Source organism: Urtica dioica, chromosome 6 (assembly GCF_054948205.1).
Source record: "Urtica dioica subsp. dioica isolate 48M chromosome 6, U.dioica_male_clone48M_v1_H2, whole genome shotgun sequence".
In the NCBI taxonomy this organism is placed as follows: domain Eukaryota; kingdom Viridiplantae; phylum Streptophyta; class Magnoliopsida; order Rosales; family Urticaceae; genus Urtica; species Urtica dioica.
The window spans coordinates 31,608,599-31,626,325 of record NC_142761.1 but is presented as its reverse complement, the minus strand read 5'-3'; the positions used below and the strand labels follow the sequence as shown (position 1 = coordinate 31,626,325).

The following is a 17,727-nucleotide window of genomic DNA, read 5'->3' as shown; positions in this document are numbered from 1 at the left end:
CGCACTTTTCAATAATTTTGGCATGGGCTTGCCTCCTCATCCAAGGTTGTGGTGCGAGGCAAAGCGAGCTGCTTGCTCGCTCGATGGGTGAGGCGAGACGAGTAGCTCGCTAACTCGCTGGCTTGGACGACAAGGCGAGGCAAGCAGCTCTCTTGCTCGCACGAGAAGCGAGGCAGTCGAGCAGCTCGCTCGCTCATGTGGGGCCAGGCAGAGCCAGCCCGAAGCTTAAGCCACTTAGGTAATGGGGCCGTGAGGCATCTTGCCTAGGACGAGGAGGTCTCCTCACCCATGCATGGCCTAGAGAAGCCCCCTTTCCCTAGGCGACCCTGGGATCTCGTCAATGTCGTGAGGGGCGAGCTTGGCACGAGGAATTGCACTCACAAACGGCGACTAGCATTGCTTGCATGCACATATGCGTCTTGGACCATTTTCAGGCCAGCAATGTATTGGGCCTTTTTCTCTTTCTTTTGGACATCGTTTCTTGTAGAGATGTCGTTTAGACTAAACGACATCATAACACTGCCCGTACCAAACATCCATTATAAGAATTGGGTTAATTAAAATATACCAATAAACTTGTCATCAATACATTAATCTAAATAAATGATTTTTCATCGACCTATATATATTCCAATAGACAAAAGCAACGGCTAATTATCCCGAATTCCATAAAAAAAAAAAAAAAAAAAGCCAAGCCATGGATGCATATTCGAATAAGTTTTTTCTTAAATAATAGAACAGCTGGTGACGGCTTGTGTGATAGAAGAAATTCAGTCAAGGCTTCACATTTTCCGCTAATCTTAGACAATTTTCAGATTCTGGCACTACATCAACGTTATGAAAATTGCCCCTAAGCCAGATTGGAACAAACTTTATTTGTGCTAGAAATCTTCACAAAAAACTTCTTTATGGTTCATGATGATAAAATATGGACGCCTTTTGCTCATTCAGACTTCTTCTCTTGATTGGCCGAAATGTCTCCAAGTTTTTCCTTCAGTTCGCCATTCTGTAAAAAAAAATTTGACATTGTTTAAGAAGAGTGCATATATCTATTTTTCTTTCTTTCTTATTATAAGCCTCAAATAAATAATGAAGTATTTGCTCGAAAGAAAGAATGAAATAACCTGGTGCATGTTGAGAACAATATCTGAACCACCTATGAACTCTCCTTTGATGAATATCTGTGGAAACGTTGGCCAGAGACTACATTCCCAGAAGAGATTGAATCAAAACATAGAAAACCGCAAACTCAAATAGACAAATCTAAGTTTAAAAAAAAAACCTCGACCACATAAAATTAAACCAAGGAAAATTATGCAGCAAATATTAACAGTCTGATGATCAATAAAGAAATAATTCTGAAAAGTGAAAGGATACAATAATTAATATGACCAATGATACCTGAAGGCTTTTACGGCGTTTTTCAGTTCCGGGTCTTCCAATATATTTCTAGCGCTTAAAGGAACATCTGCAAGGCCCAGAATCAAGGTGAGAATTTCATAATAAGAAATAAGCTTTTCAAAAACATAATTATTCCATGAACAGTTGTATTGTAAGCAACACAAAGTGTTCATAGCTAGAAAATTTCTAGCCGAATATCCTGCTGATTAAAAATTGTATTAATTATCTTGTTCACGGATTCTCTCTGCTCATGCACACAAACTTAAAAAAAAAAAGAAAGATAATCCAAATGTAGAGTCTCTAAAAGAGTCGTAATTGGGCATTCTTTGAATATACTCCTGAAAATAGCTTATAGGAATTTCTCTTTTTCTTTTTGTTGAATGTTGTGAACCGTGTTCAATCTTTTCTAGAAGCTACACAAGCATAATCTTTGAAGTAATAGACAGCAAACGATCAAGTAATGTTAGTCATACCGTATAGCTTTAACACCCTGACTGCAAGTGAGCTGAATCCACATTGAGGAAAATCAAGCCCTCCTTTCATGTATATCATCACGGGATTTTCTTTAATGTCCTGTAGCCTCGACAAAGATTGTAAAAAACTTGTCAGGTCAGAAAGTACCAAACTTTGTCTGATGATTCAGCGAATAAAACGAACGTGTACCTTCTCAACAACATCCTTCAAAGAAAGGCCAGAGTTTTCGATCTTGTTAGTAGGCATGAAATCATCATGTGACCCTGATGAAGCTTGGTAGAAAGACACAGATGCCTAGCAACATAGATTGAGATCAAAGACTAATTTAAAAACTACACAGGGTAGGTGTACATGTTGTAAATAAGAAAACCGAACGAAAATTAAGATATTGAGATCTTACAGCTCTACTAGAGTGAGCGATTGGGAGTCTTGAAATTCCCTTAAACAGCAAGTTCGATATTGACTTTGCCATGATTATTCAAACTATCTGTGAATATAACAAAGCATAGTTATGAATAACAAAAAAAAAAAAAAAAAGCTTGAAACATAGTTACAATTCAAAGTACATGGCAGGTTTAATGAAGCATCCAAATTAATCAGGGCAATAGATCTACGCACGGAAAACTAACCCACCCTCTCTTATCAGAATAAAATTATCTAAGACCATGAACCAAAGGTATTATATTGACCATTGACCGCTCCGTTCTGAACGCACGTAGACATGGCTCTAAGACTAGACTTCAAAACGCTATTAAATTGATGTTGTTATTTTATAAGTAAAAAAAATACGTACAGAATGGTGCACACAACTTTACTGGCACTTCAAAAAATTACTAAAATGTAAAAGAATACCTTTTAAAGAAACTTATTAGAAGAGTTGACGAGCCTCTCATAACAACCAAAACCATAGTTTCACTAAAAGCTCCACAACATGTCAACATCATACCCTTGCACGATCTTAATATACTATTTCCACCCATTACCACAAGAAGAACAAATGAGCTAACAACCAACAAGTATTATAAACTAAAATGTTATTATCATCATGAATGAGCTCAATCCATGTCAAACCATAGCCGTGGCATTCTTGAAAATCTTTGAACTGCACTATATCGCGCATAGCATCTCCAAGCATCTTAGATAGTACACCATGGTACTCTATTGTCTATTATTAAGAACTACAAGGTCAACCAATCTCAGGAAATTCCAACTAATTAGTCACAAAGCTTGATCCCTAATCCCAGGAACAAGCTAGACTTGTCCCTCAGATCAGTAACCAAACAAACCAGTCCCCCAATTTACTCGTACTTATAAATAAGCCTCGAGTACTATTCTCAATCTCTTTAATTTATAATTTTTTTTTTATTTACATGTCATTCTAATGCACGGATTGTGCATTTCAAATGTGGCAAAATAATCATTTCAAACACGTATTTCTCATGGGATACAAGTGGAATGAATTTCCTACTTATCTATTGTCACGACCCTTGAGCCTTCGTTCGCCCACGAGCCTCGTCAGGTTTCTTCGTGCATGGCATATATCAAAAAACTAATTCATAAAAACTATAATTTTTGAATACTTTGAAAACATATTGTTATAGAAAGACACATAGCGGAAACATAGTTACTAACTTATAAATGCATAAATCATTTAAAACACGAATCATCATCGAACTCCAAATGAACAACCCGATATTCGGACCTGAGACCCGAAATTCCGAGAAACCCTAAAATCAAAACCCAAATCCTTTAATCATATTCGAATTCACCAACTCAATTTCATCAATCCAATCAAAATCCTAACAGTCTAGAAATGGGTTTTCGGGCAGAGCAGATGAAGAGGAAAAGAAACGAGAAGCCTTTACCTTTACTCGAGTGGAATTCGCTGAGATTCCTTCTTCGATTCTTCTTCCTCTCTCTCTCTCTCTCTCTCTCTTCTCTCTCTCTCTCTCTCTCTCTTCGCGTTCGTTTCTTCTTCGTCGCACCTCTCAGCGTTTTCTTTCTTCTATCCCTCGTCTTTGTAAAAAAAAAAAAAAAATCCCTCTCGTCTTTGCCCCTCCTAGTTTTCACCACAAATCACCTTTTTCTTACCTTTTAGTTGTTGCAAACGGGTCTCAATCTATAAAAATTAATATTTCACTCACGAATTAATGTTTAGAAAATTAATTAAATAATTTTCTCATTATTAAATTTAAATAAATTATATTTAAGGGTTTCTGAAATTTAGTTTCACCTTCGTTACATTTTATTAATTTTTAAAAAACGATAAAAAATCTTTTTGTACATAGTAACTAAACTTAATCAAAAATCTTTTTGCTCAATAGTAAAAAAAATGACGTGACATTCTTAATTTTCCCTTGTTAGCAATATTACAAATAATATTGATAGGGAAAACAGACACATGCAAGGAAAAATAAAATATAAACCAAAAATGAAAAGAACAGGAAATCGGCAAGAGAAGGTCGAGGCCCGTTTGACGGTTTCCTTGAAGCTTTTTATCGCCCTCTCTACGGGTGCTGGATTTCGTGAGCGAAAGCCTCCCAGGATACAACTACTACAAGACAAGCAATGCACCACAAGACTCGGCTTCGGCGAACTAGAACCTGTGCGAAACTACCACCACGACAAAGCAAAAGAAAAGAATTTCTGGGGAAGAGAGAGCTCGGGAACAGTGGGAAAACAATGGAATTCGTATTTTCTGAATGAGAGCTGAAGCCTCTTTATATAGGCCAAGGCTACGTCGGTTTGAAGTTAAAAAACGTCCAGCCTTAAAGGCATTAAACGCAGGCTATTACAACCATTTAACACACCGTTTTGAATTCAAAACCATGCGAACAGTCCAACGTTTTCAGCCTTAATGGCATTATTACACAGCCTTAATGCGCACTTAAAGCTCAAAAACCATTTAATTGAAGCATACAAACCGTTGGCTTTAATTATCAAACGTACGCTTCGTCACTTCATCCGGTCGAGCTCGTCCAGTCGAGCTGGAATGACTTCGTCACTTCATCCAGTCGACCTCGCCCCAGTCGAGCTGGAAAGACTTCGTCACTTCGTCCAGTCGACCTCGCCCAGTCGAGCTGGAATGACTTCGTCACTTCGTCCAGTCGACCTCGCCCAGTCGAGCTGGAATGACTTCGTCACTTCGTCCAGTCGACCTCGTCACTTCTCATTCACCTTAGGTCCAATTTTGGCAAACAAATATCCAATTTTATAGCCCTTGTTACGAGGAATCCGTATCGCTTGGAATTATTCAATTCCGATTAGTGGAACCCACTCAAATTGTTGCCACAAATCAGCCATCCACATGTTAATAAATAATATTTATTAACTTTATTCCAACAATCCCCCACATGAATGAAATTGAGACGACAATTATAAAGACACGACTCGATGTGGTGATAGATTCTACGGTCAATACCATTATAGGATAGGTAGGCAGAGCCTTTGTGTCACGACCCGCGACCTCTCGTCGGCGGCTCACGGGCCGAGACGGTGGGGTTACGTCTCAGATTTCAACATCAATATATAACAATATATCTCATATCAGCGGAAACATAATCAAATCAACATAATAACCATAATACTTATATTAAACATAACACGATCATATATAAGTACTATAAGTGGTTATACGAAAACCTGGGTAAATTTTTCGCTGTTTAACTTTAGGAATTAGAGCCTTATAGCGACTCTTATTTATACACAAGCTCCCTAATTTTAAGTATATATACAAGGGATAGTTTGGGGATCATAGTTTACGAAAGGGGTTCAACAAAATATAGATATTATTATAGAAGGATTTGAACCCGGGTGAGTTCCCATTAGCCCAAAGGTCAAGAGATACACGTCTGGTCTTCATCTACGACTTCCTTATTCACATCGGCGCCTTGCCCTTCTCTACATTACCAAGGGTCATAAAACTATGAGTCGATTGACTCAGTAAGTGGGAGTCTAACCTAGAAAAATAAAAGCGACTAATGCCATGTGATAACATGTGACGTGCAAGCAGGCACATAAGAATGCATGGATGCAAATCTAACAAGTTCTAGAGCATGACTCGTGTGTACACACTCTAACTAGTACTTGTCGTCTTTAAGGTTACACACATCCCCCGCTATAACCTCTAGAACGACAAGAGACCAGCCTTAGACTTCGAGCAGCAGTCGTTCGGCGGCCTAAGAGTTTTAACATCTGTCTGGGATCCACTAATGGTACCACTTCATTCGACGTCGGCGCCACCCCCAGGCCCTCATAGCCCGTCAAGGTCTTCAGGCCTTCATAGCCTGGCAACAAAGTCGGGTACGACTCTTGGTCGACTCCCCGCTCTTCAGGCCTTCATAGCCTGGCAACAAAGTCGGGTACGACTCTTGGTCGACTCCCCGAAATATGAGTACTCAGCGCCATCCCCCAGGCCCTCATAGTCCGTCAGGGTTCAATTCCTTTTTGGTACCATCGACACATCATTTCTTTAGGGTTCGGGTACTCTGCAGCACTCAGAGTACACACATATGCTACTTACAGGAGAGCGACTTGGGTTAAATCCCGAAAGAATTATCATTTCACTTTTATGCTCGTTAGTGTTTTAAGTTGAAGACTCGGGATATGACTCCCGGTACTCCTACCCTCGGCTCGAATCCAAGAGTCCAACATGCTCTCCTGTCACCTCAGGTCTAGCTAAACTCTATGGTTAGCAGAGGGATCTAACTACAACAAAATAGCAACGTGGCTGGTTCAAGTTAGCATTTGAACCTATGGGTATAAACCCAACTAAATTTTCCAAAAAGAGTGGCCGAAGCCTTAATCTTTGGTGTTTGTGTCTTTTAAGGCTTTTCCTACTCTTTTTATTATTAACACGTAAATGCACGTAAACAGGATTATTCCCTTGGTAAGTAGTTGACTTATGTCTCCACACTTACCTGGAATACTGTGACAGAAGCTCGACGACCTCCGGCGATGTCTTGCTTTTCACGTTCTATGAGATACTTGACGCTTGTCGAAACGTCTAAAGAACTAGCATCCGAGGTTGAAAGTCCGTTAGTTATTGGATTCAAAATTACTTGAAAAATATAGGGTCCGGTGTCGGGATTAGATTTGAGTCGGTTCGGAATTCGATAACGAGTTACTTCCTTAAGTCCAAACTCTTATCAATTTCCAAAATTCCAAATCCGACATCTCGATTCAAAAACCCGAACCCAAACAAGTCACACGACCAAACACGAATCCAACTAACTAGTCACAAAATTCTTAGACTTGTCATTAAATCCACATTTCAAATTCAATTCTCACGTCTCAAAATCCCTAACAAACTAGAATATCTCAACATCACAAAACAACCAAAGCAAATTACCTAGCCAAACAAGTCTCACGGCCAAACAAAAGAATGCTCACGGCCAAAGGCACACACATGGCCCAAAATTTTTCAAACTCACGTTCATAATTCCAGCTTCAATACCCTGTTTTCAAAAATTCATAACTCACTCAATTCTCAACGGATTTACACGTTCTTGGTCATTTTAGAAACCTCATGACGTCTATTATCCAAGAAAAATATCAACAAATCCAAGTTAAATCGGTACCGAACTTCCCACGTCAATTTACAGAGGCTGTTCACAGCGAGCTCAAAATCCTCAAATCATTCAAAATCGACTCAATTACACAAATCCGAGCTAGGAACATCATTAACCAAGTCCAACAACCAAATAAAACCCATCAATTCCACTGATTTTAGCTCGGATCAAAAAGCCCCAAATTGAGCTATGAACCCTAGATTTCGAAATCTTCACTTTAGCCCAAGAAATCCATACCTCACTTGAAGAGTCGGACCATTTGGACCGTCCTCACCCTCTTTTCCCCAACCGGAGGTGCTCGCCGGAGCTCCTAGGACGCACGGCGACCTTCTCCTCTCGGCTGGTGGTGTGCGCGCGGCTCGGAGATGGGCGGCTGGCCGAGCGCAAGCACGGAGAAGAAGAGATGAGGAAAGGGTGGTGATGTGGGTTGTTGGCCGGAGAGAAATGGCTTTGGTGGTGGTTGTTGCCGATTCTTTTTTTTCTTCTCTGTTTCTTCTTTGCAGGTGGCTTGCGCGAATGAAGAAGGAGAAGAAGAGAATATATAGTGCACGAGAAGAAGAGAGAGAGAGAGAGAGAGAGAGAGAGAGAGAGAGAGAGAGAGAGAGAGAGAGAGAGAGAGAGAGAGAGAGATAGAGAGTGGCCGAAAGAGATAAGGAAAGGAAGGATAAGATTTCCACGTGGCAGCTCAACCCTTATCCAATTATTCACAAACCAACCTCTTTTCCTTGTTTTCTTTCAAATGGGTCCCTTATAAATCATTACAACCAAGTCCTCTTCATATAATTATTTAATTAAACCCATAACCGAATGGATTATAATTATATGATTCGAACCGAGAATTTTCTCGTTCGCTCTAAATTAATTAAAATATATTTAAGGTTTCTCGGAATTAATTCTCGTTCTTGAGAATTTATTTATTAAATTAATTTCCGGAATATTTCCTCGGAAATAATTTATTAGTCGAGATAAACTCGATAATTCCTTTATTTATTCCGAGATTTCTCCTTACCTTAATATATTTTAAATTAACTCGAGAAACTTATACGTCCATCATTCACTCAAAACATAATTGTAACAAACAGAAGCTCGTTTATTTTATTCATATCCACAAGCCGAGCATTACAAAAGTTTGTATATTACAATCCCTACCCCCTTAGAAGAGTTTCGTCCTCAAAACTTAGAACAAGGCAGGGTATTTCTTTTGCATTTCGCTCTCAAGCTCCCAAGTAGCTTCTTCTGCGGAGTGTTTCTTCCATAGTACTTTGACTAGAGGTATTGTCTTATTCCTTAAGACTTTCTCCTTGCGATCTAGGATTTCAACAGCTGGTTCTTCATATCTGATGTCAGGAGAAATTTCCACCTCTTGATCTTGCAGTACATGTGAAGGATCAGACATGTATTTCCGCAACATCGATACGTGAAACACATCATGAAGGTTGGACATAGACGGCGGTAGGGCTAGGCGATACTCTGCCTTGCCTACTCGTTCCAGAATCTCAAAAGGTCCAACATATCTCGGGCTGAGCTTTCCTTTCTTCCCGAATCTCATGACACCACGCATCGGGGAAACTTTCAAAAAGACTTTCTCTCCTGCCTCAAACTCTAGAGGTCTTCTACGCTTATCTGCGTAGCTCTTCTGACGACTTTGTGATGTCTTCATCCGGGCTTGAATTTTCTTAATCGCTTCGGTGGTCTGCTCGAGCAATTCAGGCCCGATGTACTCGCTCTCACCAGCTTCATCCCAATGAACTGGAGAGCGACACTTTCGCCCATAAAGAGCTTCATAGGGTGCCATCCCAATCGTCGCTTAGTAACTATTATTGTACGAGAACTCTACCAAGGGAAGATAACGACTCCACGAGCCGTGGAATTCCAAAACACACGCTCGGAGCATATCTTCTAACACTTGGATCGTGCGTTCACTTTGGCCGTCGGTTTGGGGATGAAATGCAGTGCTGAATTTCAATCGCGTCCCCAAATGTTGTTGTACACTCTTCCAAAATTTGGACGTAAAACGACCATCACGGTCAGAGACGATTGAGCTAGGAACTCCATGTAGACGGACAATCTCTTTGATGTAGAGTTCAGCGAGTTTATCCACGGTGTGAGTAGTCTTGATGGACAAAAAATGAGCTGATTTGGTCAATCTGTCGACAATGACCCAGACTGAGTCGTGACCAGCTGTGGTTTTTGGCAAACCTGACACGAAATCCATCGTTATCTGCTCCCATTTCCACTGTGGAATCTCAAGTGGTTGCAGAAGTCCAGCTGGTTTTTGATGCTCTGCCTTAACTTGTTGACAAGTTAGGCACTTCAGAACAAACTCAGCTACATCTCTCTTCATTCCTGGCCACCAATATACCTTTTTCAAGTCTTGATACATCTTTGTCACACCTGGATGTACCGAATAGGGTGTCCCGTGAGCTTCTACCATCAATTGCTTTCTGACTTCCTCGTTGGATGGTACACAAACTCTTCCATTGCACCTTAGAACCTCGTTCTCATCCAACTTGAAGTCACCTTCTTTACCATTTTGAGCCTCAAACATCTTCCCAAGAAGATATTCGTCTGTGTACTGACCATCTTTGATCTGTTCCAGCAACATCGGACGTACGCTGAGAGCAGCTAATCTCCCAGTGATCAACTGAAGTTCTAGCTGCTGAACATCGTCCTTTAGTTGAAGAGATGTTTCAACCAAACTTGCTAAGGACGCTACAGATTTCCGGCTAAGCGCATCTGCGACTTTATTTGCCTTACCAGGATGATAATGTAAATCAAAGTCATAATCATTCAGGAGTTCCATCCAACGTCCTTGGCGCATATTCAACTCCTTCTGAGTGAAGAGATACTTTAACGTTTTGTGGTCTGTATAGATGTCACAATGGACTCCGTACAGGTAGTGTCGCCATATCTTGAGTGCAAACACTACAGCAGCAAGCTCTAGATCATGGGTAGGATACCTGGTCTCGTAATCCTTCAGCTGTCGCGAGGCATAAGCGATGACCTTTCCATGTTGCATCAAAACAGCGCCCAAACCTTGCTTAGACGCGTCGCAGTAAATAGCGAATCCATCGACTCCTTGTGGAATGGTGAGCACTGGAGCGGTTGTCAGCCTGTTCTTGAGCTCTTGGAAGCTCTTCTCACAGGTCTCGGTCCAAAGAAACTTCTGTCCTTTACGGGTTAGTTGGGTTAGGGGCATGGCCAACTTAGAGAATCCTTCCACAAACTTCCTATAGTAGCCAACAAGACCCAAGAAACTCCTTATTTCAGTGACTGTCTTTGGCTGACTCCACTGCCTCACGGCTTCCACTTTAGCAGGATCTACCATGATACCAGCGCTACTGACAACATGACCAAGGAATACTACACGCTCCAGCCAAAATTCACACTTCGAGAACTTGGCGTATAGTTGCTTTTCCCTCAGCCTTCTTAGCGCTAGCTCCAGATGCTGCTCATGCTCTTCGTTAGTTTTCGAGTAGATTAGAATGTCGTCGATGAACACTATCACGAACTTATCCAGAAAGTCCTCAAATACTCGGTTCATCAGGTTCATGAACGCTGCCGGCGCGTTAGTCAATCCAAACGACATAACTAAGAACTCGTAATGACCATATCGAGTACGAAAAGCAGTTTTCGGGATGTCTTCATCTCGAACCTTCAGCTGATGGTATCCCGAACGCAAGTCAATCTTCGAGAACACTGTCGCCCCTGACAGGTGATCAAAAAGATCGTCGATCCGCGGCAACGGATACTTGTTCTTGATTGTTACTTGGTTCAATCCACGGTAGTCAATACAGAGCCGTAGAGAACCATATGCTTTCTTGACGAACAAGACCGGGTCTCCCCAAGGCGAATGGCTTGGTCGTATGAACCCTTTGTCAAGCAACTCTTGTAGCTGTGTCTTCAGTTCTTTCAATTCCGCTGGAGCCATACGATATGGAGCTTTCGATATCGGAGCTGTGCCTGGAATGAGTTCTATGTTGAACTCAACTTCTCGATCAGGAGGTGGCCCTGGAAGATCTTCTGGAAAAATATCAGGGAAATCTCTAGCAACTGGAATCTCCTGTAGCTGCGGCTTGACCGTCTTCGTGACGTCTACCACGCTTGCAAGGTAACCAGCGCATCCCTGATGCATCCGAGGTTGAAAGTCCGTTAGTTATTGGATTCAAAATTACTTGAAAAATATAGGGTCCGGTGTCGGGATTAGATTTGAGTCGGTTCGGAATTCGATAACGAGTTACTTCCTTAAGTCCAAACTCTTATCAATTTCCAAAATTCCAAATCCGACATCTCGATTCAAAAACCCGAACCCAAACAAGTCACACGACCAAACACGAATCCAACTAACTAGTCACAAAATTCTTAGACTTGTCATTAAATCCACATTTCAAATTCAATTCTCACGTCTCAAAATCCCTAACAAACTAGAATATCTCAACATCACAAAACAACCAAAGCAAATTACCTAGCCAAACAAGTCTCACGGCCAAACAAAAGAATGCTCACGGCCAAAGGCACACACATGGCCCAAAATTTTTCAAACTCACGTTCATAATTCCAGCTTCAATACCCTGTTTTCAAAAATTCATAACTCACTCAATTCTCAACGGATTTACACGTTCTTGGTCATTTTAGAAACCTCATGACGTCTATTATCCAAGAAAAATATCAACAAATCCAAGTTAAATCGGTACCGAACTTCCCACGTCAATTTACAGAGGCTGTTCACAGCGAGCTCAAAATCCTCAAATCATTCAAAATCGACTCAATTACACAAATCCGAGCTAGGAACATCATTAACCAAGTCCAACAACCAAATAAAACCCATCAATTCCACTGATTTTAGCTCGGATCAAAAAGCCCCAAATTGAGCTATGAACCCTAGATTTCGAAATCTTCACTTTAGCCCAAGAAATCCATACCTCACTTGAAGAGTCGGACCATTTGGACCGTCCTCACCCTCTTTTCCCCAACCGGAGGTGCTCGCCGGAGCTCCTAGGACGCACGGCGACCTTCTCCTCTCGGCTGGTGGTGTGCGCGCGGCTCGGAGATGGGCGGCTGGCCGAGCGCAAGCACGGAGAAGAAGAGATGAGGAAAGGGTGGTGATGTGGTTGGTTGGCCGGAGAGAAATGGCTTTGGTGGTGGTTGTTGCCGATTCTTTTTTTTCTTCTCTGTTTCTTCTTTGCAGGTGGCTTGCGCGAATGAAGAAGGAGAAGAAGAGAATATATAGTGCACGAGAAGAAGAGAGAGAGAGAGAGAGAGAGAGAGAGAGAGAGAGAGAGAGAGAGAGAGAGAGTGGCCGAAAGAGATAAGGAAAGGAAGGATAAGATTTCCACGTGGCAGCTCAACCCTTATCCAATTATTCACAAACCAACCTCTTTTCCTTGTTTTCTTTCAAATGGGTCCCTTAAAAATCATTACAACCAAGTCCTCTTCATATAATTATTTAATTAAACCCATAACCGAATGGATTATAATTATATGATTCGAACCGAGAATTTTCTCGTTCGCTCTAAATTAATTAAAATATATTTAAGGTTTCTCGGAATTAATTCTCGTTCTTGAGAATTTATTTATTAAATTAATTTCCGGAATATTTCCTCGGAAATAATTTATTAGTCGAGATAAACTCGATAATTCCTTTATTTATTCCGAGATTTCTCCTTACCTTAATATATTTTAAATTAACTCGAGAAACTTATACGTCCATCATTCACTCAAAACATAATTGTAACAAACGGAAGCTCGTTTATTTTATTCATATCCACAAGCCGAGCATTACAAAAGTTTGTATATTACACTTTGAACCTTCCCTCGGAAAGATATGCCATCTTTACTGACTACTCAGTAGACACGTTGTCCTTGAACTGTTAGTCGTTTTGTATAAACGATAAACATATCCCCCACTGATATCTCCCTGACACAGGTTCAGTTCTCATGGTTATGTTCATTTTGGCCCTGAACATCCGCGTGGTTCTGCAAGAGTTTCTAAAGAATTAAGCCCAATTAATTCTCTTTCGAAGCGGCCCCACTTCTCTCTCACATAGGTGATTCTTTTATCAGGAGTAATCCCGCATTACTCATTCGGAATCTTAACAATCCGATTTCACAGAATCATTAAAAGCTCTAAGCTTAACCTCGTACGGGAGTCACTGTTTTAATATAGGAATAGGACTTGGGGTTTTTCCCCCACAATGACCTCACATAGCCTTTGACAGTTAGGTTGTCCCTTTGAACCAAGATCTTGGGATCTCCAGTCATCATGATTGGGTTTCCTTTGCCTTGGCTTTATTTGCCATGGGCTTTAGCCCCATTCCTTTGGATGTCTTCTCTACTTGGTCCCTATTTAACCCTTTGGTTAGCGGATCCGCAATATTCTCTTTGAACCTAACATAGTCAATACTAATGACTCCAGATGAGAGAAGTTGTCTAATGGTATTATGTCGTCGACGGATATGTCTAGACTTACCATTATACATCATATTATGTGCCCTACCAATGGCAGATTGGTTATCACAATATACACATATTGCAGGCATAGGTTTTGTCCAATTAGGAATATCCTCCACAAAGTTCCTTAGCCATTCAGCTTCTTCTCCACATTTATCCAATGCAACAAACTCAAATTCCATCGTGGATCTTGTTATCACAGTTTGTTTGGAGGATTTCCAAGATATGGCCGCACCTCCCAGAGTGAATACATAACCACTCGTGGCTTTTGAATCTTGAATATCAGATATTCAACGTGCATCAGTGTACCCTTCAATTACTTCAGGATATCTTGTGTAGTGTAGACCATAATCACGAGTGAATCGTAGATACCTCAATACTCTTACGATTGCTTTCCAGTGTTCAGCGCTTGGATTACTCGTATATCAAGCTAGTCTACTCACGGTGTAGGCTAAATCCGGTCTCGTGCAGCTCATCAAGTACATCAGACTGCCTATCACTCTAGCATATTCAATTTGAGAGATGCTTTCACCTTTATTCTTAGACAAGTGTTGACTAATGTCTATGGGAGTTCTCGAGACTCCAGAATCGTCCTTTCCAAACTTGTCTAGAATTTTATCAACATAGTGTGTTTGATCCAGTACAATCCCATTAGGTGTTCGGGTAATCTTGATCCCCAGAATTACATCAGCAATTCCCAGATCTTTCATATCGAACCTTGAGTTCAATATATCTTTTGTGGATTGGACCATACGATTATTACTCCCCACTATGAGCATGTCATCTACATATAAACACAGAATCACATATCCATGTTCAGTGGTTTTAATGTACACACATTTGTCACACTCGTTGATCTTAAATCCATTTGACATCATAACGTTGTCAAATTTCTCATGCCATTGCTTTGGGGCTTGTTTAAGGCCATAAAGCGACTTGACTAGTTTACAGACTTTCTTTTCTTGTCCAGGTGCAATACAACCCTCAGGTTGATTCATATAAATCTCTTCTTCGAGATCTCCATTAAGAAAGGCTGTTTTTACATCCATTTGATGAATTTCAAGATTGCGTAATGCAGCAACTGCAATTATCAATCTAATAGATGTTATTCTCGTCACAGGAGAATAAGTATCAAATTAATCAACACCCTCTTGTTGTTTATACCCTTTGATTACCAGTCGTGCCTTATATTTATCAATTGAGCCATCGACTTTCATCTTCCTCGTAAAGATCCACTTAGATCCAAGCGTTTTACTTCCAGGAGGAAGATCAACCAACTCCCACGTGTGGTTTTGCATGATAGAGTCTATTTCACTTCTTATGGCTTCTTTCCATAAGTGACCCTCAACAGAGTTCATTGCCTCTTTATAATTTAGAGGTGGAGCCTCTAACATATAGGTGAAAAAATCAGAACCAAAAGATTTTTCTACCCTCGCTCGCTTGCTTCGTCTAAGTCCCTCAGACTCTATCTCTTCTTCGGACTCTTCATCATTATCTTGAGTTATTTCCTCAATATCCTCAAGAAATTGGTTTGATGAACTCGGTTCAACTTCCTTAGACTTATAAGGAAATACATGTTCAAAGAACGAAACATTTTTAGATTCCATAATCGAATCGTTGTGTATATCGGTGTTTTTCGAGTCATACACAAGGAATATATATGCATAACTATGGTGTGAGTACCCAATGAAGATACAATCTACAGTTTTTGGTCCTATCTTCATTTTCTTTGGAGCGGGAGCCATTACTTTCGCCAAGCACCCCCACATTCGCAAGTATTTATAGGAAGGTCTCTTTCCTATAAATAGCTCAGACGGAGACTTATCCTCCTTCTTTCGGGGTATCTTGTTCAGAAGATAATTTGCAGACAAGATCGCTTCCCCCCACATTTCTTGGGGTAACCCAGAACTTAACAACATCGCATTCATCATCTCCTTGAGAGTGCGATTCTTACGTTCGGCCACGCCGTTTGATTGATGAGAATAAGGTGGAGTGACTTCGTGAATAATTCCATGTTGTGCACAAAAGGCACCAAATGGTTCAACATATTCACCTCCTCGATCACTTCGCACTTTCTTAATCTTCTTATTAAGTTGATTCTCAACTTCCAATTTGTATATGACAAATTTCTCAATTGCCTCATCTTTGCTCTTAAGCAAGTAAACGTAACAATATTTTGTACAGTCGTCAATAAAAGTCACAAAATATTTATTACCACCTCTTGTTGGCATGAACTTTAAATCACATAAATCGGTATGGATTAAGTCAAGAGGTTCGCTATTTCTTTCAACGGTATGGAAAGATGTTCTCGTTAATTTTGCTTCAACACAAATTTCACATTTATGTTTTGAGTCAATATTAAACTTTGGAATGCAATCCAAGTTAATTAACTTTCTCAACGTGTCATAATTCACATGACCTAGTCTACCATACCATAAATTAAATGACTCAATCATATAAGCGGAAGAATTATTCTTATTAATTTCATTGGCCTTGATTGCAATTACATTCATCTTGAACATTCCATTCTTAATATAGCCTTTGCCCACATACATCCCATTCTTAGATAGTACAACTTTTTGAGACTCTAAAACCATTCTAAACCCATGGTTGCACAGCACAGTTCCAGAGATGAGATTCTTCCTTATATCGGGCACATAGAGCACGTTCGTGAGCTTTAACTCTTTCCCAGATGTCATCTTCAGAAGGACGTCGCCTTTTCCCTTGACGTCAGAGGTGGCAGAGTTGCCCATGAACAACTTCTCTCCATCTTCCATCGGCTCGAAGGTGGAGAAGGAGTTTCTATCAGAGCATTGTGGCGGGTTGCTCCAGAATCCAGCCACCATTCCTTGGGGTTCGAGTCCACCATGTTCACCTCGGAGACCACATCGACGAGGAGTTCATCATCGCCCTCCACGACATTGGCCTCCTTCTTCTTCTTTGGCTTCCTACAATCGGTAGCTCGGTGACCTTCTTTGTTACAGTTGAAGCATTTCCCAACGAATTTTTGTTGATGCTTCTTCTTCTTGAACGTCCCTCCTTTTGGCCCAAGCTTGTGGGCGGGTTTCTTTCCCCTCGAGCTCTCGCCATGTTCAATGACGTTGGCCTTCTCGGAGTGGATCTTGAACCTCTTGTCAGAGCCACGGTTGTCTTCTTCAATTCGGAGACGAACAACCAAGTCTTCAAAACTCATCTCCTTTCGCTTGTGCTTGAGATAGTTTTTGAAGTCCTTCCACCCCGCGGTAGTTTCTCGATGGCAGAGGCAACTTGGAATGACTCGCTAATGGTCATCCATTCGGCATGAATCTCGTGGATGATAAGTTGCAGCTCTTGGACTTGACTCACCACAGTCTTCGAATCCACCATTTGAAAATCGAGGAAGCGGCCCACGATATACTTCTTAGAGCCCGCGTCTTCGGTTTTGTATTTCCGATCCAGTGATTCCCAAAGCTCTTTGGAGGAGCGTTTGGAGCTATACACATTGTACAGCGAGTCGTTGAGACTATTCATCACGGAATTCCGACACAAGTAGTCGGAATCCTTCCATGCGCTAAACGCCATTAGCACATCACGATCGGTTTCGTCCTCGCGAGGAGTCGGTGGATCTTTGGTCAGGAACCGTGCAAGACCGAGCGTTGTCAAGTAGAACAACATCTTTTGTTGCCAACGTTTGAAGTTCAACCCCGTGAACTTCTCGGGCTTCTCGGCCGGTATGACGGCGGGCACGCGTGCCACAGAACCGCTTGAACCGTTCATGGCCATCGAAGCCATTGGTTGGACAAGACCCGCAGGTCCGTTCCCGGCCGTAGCCGCCATCGAGTCTTGACCCAAG

The 17,727-nt window shown here is 41.2% G+C and overlaps 1 protein-coding gene and 1 long non-coding RNA gene across 2 annotated transcripts; both read right to left on the bottom strand.

Annotated features, from left to right (window-relative positions):
* Positions 1-565: 565 nt before the first annotated feature.
* On the bottom strand, positions 566-3,962 carry GRX4 (glutaredoxin 4). Its single transcript, XM_089617825.1, has 7 exons — positions 3,741-3,962; positions 2,276-2,362; positions 2,065-2,169; positions 1,875-1,974; positions 1,402-1,468; positions 1,125-1,203; positions 566-1,006 (listed from the first exon to the last, which is right to left on the bottom strand). The coding sequence occupies exons 2-7, from the start codon at positions 2,345-2,347 to the stop codon at positions 944-946; spliced, it is 486 nt and encodes a 161-aa protein (XP_089473951.1). The 5' UTR covers positions 2,348-2,362; positions 3,741-3,962; the 3' UTR covers positions 566-943.
* Positions 3,963-5,426: 1,464 nt separating this feature from the next.
* On the bottom strand, positions 5,427-7,854 carry LOC149393647 (uncharacterized). The gene is made up of 2 exons (XR_016299951.1): positions 6,795-7,854; positions 5,427-5,775 (listed from the first exon to the last, which is right to left on the bottom strand). It is a non-coding gene; the product is annotated as an uncharacterized LOC149393647 (long non-coding RNA).
* Between the last annotated feature and the right edge of the window lie 9,873 nt (positions 7,855-17,727).